Source organism: Abramis brama (assembly GCF_963993115.1).
Source record: "Abramis brama genome assembly, chromosome: 21".
Classification (NCBI taxonomy): domain Eukaryota; kingdom Metazoa; phylum Chordata; class Actinopteri; order Cypriniformes; family Leuciscidae; genus Abramis; species Abramis brama.
Genome location: NC_139983.1, coordinates 17016136 through 17022859, shown reverse-complemented (window position 1 = coordinate 17022859; position 6724 = coordinate 17016136). Strand labels below are relative to the sequence as shown.

General features: G+C 38.5%; 1 protein-coding gene across 2 annotated transcripts in view; it reads left to right on the top strand.

Moving 5' to 3' along the window:
* Nucleotides 1–2524: 2524 nt before the first annotated feature.
* add3b (adducin 3 (gamma) b) overlaps nucleotides 2525–6724 on the top strand; it is a 16915-nt gene continuing 12715 nt past the window's right edge. Inside the window, exons 1-4 of one of the 2 annotated variants that reach the window (XM_084097363.1) lie at nucleotides 2525–2729; nucleotides 3594–3838; nucleotides 5709–5844; nucleotides 5995–6146. In XM_084097363.1, coding sequence (XP_083953489.1) covers nucleotides 3617–3838; nucleotides 5709–5844; nucleotides 5995–6146 — 510 coding nt within the window. In that variant the 5' untranslated portion in view covers nucleotides 2525–2729; nucleotides 3594–3616. Of the gene's footprint in view, nucleotides 2730–3590; nucleotides 3839–5708; nucleotides 5845–5994; nucleotides 6147–6724 lie in introns of both variants that reach the window. The other variant, XM_084097364.1, reaches the window with a different exon arrangement.

Sequence of the window (6724 nt, the reverse complement as noted above, 5' to 3'; positions counted from 1 at the left end):
TCTGTAGTTTAACAAACATCCACCAGAGAACAGCTTGAGACCATGCTGAGAGAAGGTCCTGATTTATGTTCCAATAAAAACAATTCAGCAAGCAGTGGGAGCTGATCTCAGGTCAGCCTTTTTATTCTACATGTGAATTTTAAATGAAAAAGAGAATTACTTGACGAGGACAAAGCATCATTCATTAATTCATTTTTCTTACTCACTTGCAAAAAAAAAAAAAAAAAATTTCTCTCTCTCATTTTTCCTCTCCATTTTTTTTTTGTCTTTCAGATACACTGTGAGTCAGGCTGTATGAAGTGAGTGTAGGCGGAGGTGAGAGCGTATTGTAAAGGGAAAGATGCTGCAGAAGCTCACTGTATTGTGTGCAGCATGGACACATAATATTCAGAGCAATACAGATTGGTTACTACGCTACCATTTTATGTGTGGACCAAAAGCCACAAAACTCTCATTTTGATTTCACTGGGTATTTTCTTAAGTGCGTTACAGACTGCTCATGTGCACAGTATCACCACAGTCAACCATGACAGCTGCAACAGCACAAAAAACTACTTAGATTATGACATCACCAATACAAATAACCTCTAAAATGCCAGCAATCACTTTGCCTTCCAAAACAGCACTAAATATAAAACACCACAGACTAACATGCAGAGATTTGTACACTTGAATTATTTGACTGCTGCAAAAAACATTAGAAAGTTTTATTTTCAGTTCGAACAGAGCTTAATTACAGTCATGAGATGTCATGATGACATTAAAAGCATCTCCAGAACAGATCATCGGAATTTAACAGAGCTGAATGGGAACACTAGAGTCAACAGTTTGTGTGTATGGGAGTGTATGTCTCAAGAATAAACAGCAGCGATTATGCAAGATCCTCAAGGGGAAACTGTCCAGATGTGCCTAACTTGAGACATGAGACTTTTTACTCTCTTTTCTGTCCTTTAAATGTATACTTCAGTTCTGTGACATCTGGAAACTCAAAAATATAGAAGCAGTCACCCCTCAGATCTTACAAATGTTAAACACTTAATTTATGGACCTGCATCCCATCCTGTTTTGATGACAAGAGTTCGGGACAGGGGTCATGAGTGTAATGGAGCACAACATAGTTATGCCTAATTTGTATTTGCCATTTTCGTAAGGTCAGAGGTGGAACAATATGTACATGGGACTGAATGATGTCAGCCAAGTTTTTCTTTCCAACTCCATCATCCTAAAGGGGTTGTTACAAACAAAATACAAACACTATTAACTCAAATTCAAGCAAGTTTTCTAAAACTGAAAACTAGGGATGTCCCAATACCGATACTGGCATCGGGGATCGGGCCGATACTGTCCTCATATACTCGTACTCGTAGGCTAGCCTACTCATAAAAATTCGCCGATACCACGCACCAATAGACATCTAGTAGTAACCAGGGAACACAAACCAGACACTGTGACAGAAATGGCATTAAAAATTAATTTATATGTTTTATATATTTTCTCCATTCACCCCTTGGAGTATTTTCAGGGACCCTTGACATAAACAATTTTGTAAATTTATACAAATTCAAAATTCTAATTTCATCTAGCAATGGAGGAAATTCTCATAGCGGCCAAACTAAAGCAGGTGTTCATGTGTGTGATAATGTGAAGAATAATGAATCATTGTTTGTCATTTGTTTGCTCAGGTATTGAAGTAATTAGTGTAATTATCCACATTCAAACACAAAAAGGGGGCAGGATGGCCACAGAGTGCTGGCGTGTGCAGGGTTAAATGATTTACTGAATGCATGGTGGGTGAAAAAGAACAGAACCAGTCATGAGAGATGTCAGATCCGGGAGGCTAAAATTTATGGACATAGATATGGTGTGTTTTGTGATATAAAGTGTGCACATGTGTGAGGCTGAAAGTGTAAGAAATAGAAATATCATGAAAAAGAGACAACTACAACTTCACTTTGTTTTCTTATTCTATCCTTAACTTTGGGAGTTCTTGTGCTCAGAGTTCTTGCTGAGAGTTTGGAGCTAAACCAACAATGTGTGTTTGGGGATAAAATCCTAGTGCTTTTTTATGTGGTGTAGGCCTATTTAAAATCCTGTAGATCATGCAATAGTTGGATGATGTCAACATTTAATAAAAGCTTTAGAATTATTTTTACTCACTCTCAAACTCGCAAACAGGCCTAAGGTCAGTTTATATGCGCAACATAAAAATAATAGCCTTTTTATAGGGAATATGAAATATATTACATATACATGTTCGTTATTTATAGATGTTTAAGAGAACAGATGCTATAAAGCTGCCAAACATCCCAGCGTCAGCAAGGTTGTATTAATGTGTGTTTGATGTCTAACATCTGGCTCGTATCTTCACGTTTGTATAAACTCTCCTCTGTGTGTTTGAAAGATAAGGCTCGAGGAGGTCGTGGTGGCCCTGCCAAGGCGCGAGGCTGCGAGCATTAGTGGGCGGACAGGACTAGTCACGTGATCCTTTCACCAAGTTCCCACGCAAAACACTCCTCACACATCCACGCGCGCTCGCGCTTTCGCTGCGCGGTCACGGCCCTGATCGCAACGCAGTCCTACGGTTCTTGAGAGAAGAAACTGAGACTTGAGGGGGAAATAGACTTGGATTCATCTGATGTGCTGTTGTTAGGTTTCCTGGCTGAATTGATTTGTAGAGTTATGTTTCCTGCTGCAGCTCAGGGAATAAACTTAAGCTGAGACCGAGAAAAGTGAGTATAGCCATAACTCCTTTATATCTACTACTCATGGACTTGTTTGGATTTGGACAGACGCAAAATATTTGATAAAGTGCGTCTGCACAGCAGCAACTTGGTTATCTTAAAATACAACATGAGTGTTCGATCTTAAAGAATTCTTATCTTTATGAATGTTAAATTAGTGTCAGTTAAATTTCAACTACACAATGTTAGTGCATCAAAACTTGGTGAACTGCCGACCTAGACAGCATTTCGGAGCATTAAATTCATGCGCAGTTCTGTGGCAAACTGATTCGTAACGCGCAAATAAACCATTCGTGCGCCCCTGATGCCCAATATGTGTGCGCCTATGACGCCGAAAAATGATGAACATAATGCCAATAAATGCTGTCTAGGTAGGCAGCTCACTAAGTTTTAAGACAGCTAATTGATTTTAACCGTTCAGGCTGCGGTCGCGAGACGCGCGTCAATGATGAGGGAGATTCAGGAGCTGCTTTTATTTGCGTAAAAGACATTAATGCAGATTCAAAACAAGTTATATAAATATAAATTAAATAAAATGTAAACAAAATAAATTCAGATGCAAAAACTTGTGTGGGGGTGAGGGGTGATTTAAGGCTATCAGGGTGGAGGAGGCACTAAAGGTGTGAATTGTTCTCTGTGGGGTGCGTGCAGATATGCATGACTTGTATAGGATGTCAGCTGGAGAGCAGACACACAGGCGTTGTGTGGATGCATGTTTATTTGTGTGTGTGTACAGACAATTAATTTGTAATCCAAAGTGCCCTGGCCTTTTTGTATTCAAGCAGCAATTGTGAACACTGCTTCAAGTGGATCAGACATTTTTTTTTCTCTCTCTCTCTCTCTCTCAAGCAGAAGGTTGTGTGTTGTGTTTATGTATGAGCGAGGGTGTGCGTGTTGAGATGATTGCGGGCGATGAAGAGAGCGGATTTCGCATCTGCCCCCCATCCAGTCTAAATGTGAAGAAGGTCTACAGCGAGTGCGCAGAAGAACTCCAGTCCCCAGAGGTTCTGAGGAGCAACGCTATGTCACCTGACCTGAGGCAGGACTTCAACATGATGGAGCAGAGAAAGAGAGTCACACAGATTCTGCATAGTCCAGTAAGACGTCACTCCCACACACACTCGCACCAAAGTGAGAATTCGCATGCTCTCTCTCTCTCTCCCTCCCTGTGCATTTTATGGAGCCCACGCTTGTGTTTGATTGCATAACAACCAACAAGTGGAGACCCGTTGCCATTAGTAACCATGCACAGATCACCAGGAATGAGTGAATTAAATAAAGAACCTGAAGTGATTTCTGTGTATCATGTTTTTGCAGTATATTTTCAGGGCAGTTAGTCTAGGCGCGCTTTCTGATGTCTTAGATGAAGCTCATCTCTTATGTGATTATAGCTTTATCTAGTTTTAAATTCTAAGTAATTTAAGTAATTTGGAGTGTTATAATCAACAAAACTGCATGATGATAATGCCCTAAATACATAGCAAATTACTGATGTTAAAATATGTCCATGATTGTTTTAAAACCAACATCATGATTTTAAGTTTAAAGGTAGCCTGTGTAGGCCTATATCTTTTTATCCTGTAACAAGTAGGTATGTATTTTTTAAAATAATGCTAATCATCTTTTTGCCTTACTAGTGAATTTTTAGTAGTACAAATGGTCCTGTGGTGTGACAAAATAATGTATCAAATTAAAAAGCACCGATATTCCATGCAGTCTTTCAATTTATATGAGGCCATAAAAGCTGCATGCATGATAGCCTAATTATAAACCGCATAAAATGCTGTTTAAAATAGTATTAAATGAAGTATAGCATGTCTCACCGCAGGACATGTCATTGTCAACTTCCCAGAACTATTTCACAGTAAAGGCACTTATGACTGGACCTTCTGTTTACTGAACTTTCTCTTAAAGCCTGTTTTGTTGTCAGTAATTATTCATTACCATGAAATAATAAGCTATGAACAAATCAGAAATGTCCTATATTTAAGGAAAGTATTTCCACACTTAAGCCACACTTTAAATCAGTTTCATTGGATACACATACCATACAAAAGTTTAGGCTTTGGTTAGATTTATTTTAAGAAGTCTCTCATGCTCATCAAGGCTGCATTTATTTGATCAAAAATACAGTAAAAAACAGTAATATTGTGAAATATTATAGCAATTTAAAATAGCTCAATATATCTTAAAATGTAATTTATTCCTGTGATTTTAGTCCATTAATCTAGTCTTCAGTGTCACATGATCCTTCAGAAATCATTCTAATAATATGCTGATTTGGTGCTCAAGAAACATTTCTTATTATTATCAAGGTTGATTTTGATTGCTAAAAAATCTTTTTGAGCCCAAACTTTTGAGCTAAACCTTTTCTTAGATCTACATCTTAGAAATACAAAGTTCTGTCATGAAACTCTAGATGGTGCAGGCTGATAGGTCCTATAATCTGCTTGTAATCACATCATTCTCAATAGGGCACAGCTGATTGGTTCCTGTTGTATCAGTAGCCAATGAGCTTGCTGCTCAACCCCTTCAAATACTGGTCACAGTAGTTTGTAGCTATATGTTTCATGTATGCTATATTGCACATGTCTTACTTGCATTAGTATGTGCAATATGTATTAGTCGTAGCAAGTCCCATACTTGATCTGTGGCAGCAACAATAACCAACAGCAGCAGCAATAACAGCAGCATAGCAGATCTATTCCGCCAAGACCAAACATATCAACATTGTCATATCCATTACCATGCTAAACACTCAGAGAGTTGTCTTGACAGAACTAACTTTCTTGAATTTCTCGCAATTACATTTAACCAACTGGTAATTTTAGTCACTGTATAAAGTCAATGTAATGTATCAAATGTATTAAACGGACAGCATATCTATAATTTTAGAAAATGTTTTGCTTGAAAAACAAGTGTTACTTTAACATAATTGCCACTTGGTTTGATATTTGTGTGTTGCAGGACTTTAAGGAGGAGTTGGAGTGTATGGTAAAGGAGCAGTGCTCTAAAGGCAGTAACTCCGGTGGTTTATTTGGTCACATCGCACACCTCATCATCAGCAATACACTTAGCAACACTGGAGTGTACAGTCCCAGCAGTGAGTGCACACACATAAACACTTTTATTAACACTTTATACTTTCCCATTGAAGATATTTTGTTGTCATGGTCAACAGATGGCAGGCATATAATTCTGAAATTATCGCCAGATATTTATTTTTGTTGTGTCGCTGTTTGTGTGTTTCCAGGTGCAGGGTCTATCAGTCCGGTGAATGATCTGTGTGGTATGGAGTGGTTTAATTGTTCTAAAGCTGAGAGGCAGGGCCGCTGTAAACTCGCCTGCTTGTATCGACTTCTGGACCTGTACGGACACACCCACTTCCCAAATACATATATAACTGTGAGTACTCACATTCATTACACACTTTTTTCCACCTCAGCACACAAATTGACTGTTCTCCCTGTCATTTTGCATGCAATAAAATTGGATGCTTTTGTTCAGACAACATTGGTTGTCATAGTGATGGCTTAAGTGTCAGAACAATGCAGAGAGAGAAGAGAATAGCTGCCATTGTGGAACAAAATAGAAAAACTGTTCATTCTGCCTCTATTCTATCATGACATGTCACCGTGATGCTATAGTCATCGAACAACCAAAGCCTCTGATGGATTACTGTGCTTTACACAATCATGCATATGTGCCGTCTCAATCACCATTCATTTCATAGTGAACGCCACATGTGAGTGCAAATGAGTGAATTGAGACAGTTGTAGTCACTAGTGCACTTTGAGTAGGATGTCAAACTCATTTGCACCCTTAATGATGTAAAATTGAAATCTTATTTGCCATTCAGAATTCATTCTGATTCACAAAGCATTTTTTTGCTGTTTATCAGTGTTGGGAAGCTACACTGAAACTGTGGCTTGACAAGCTACAAGCTACTCATAAGTTAAATTAGTTAAGATACAGTCAGGCTA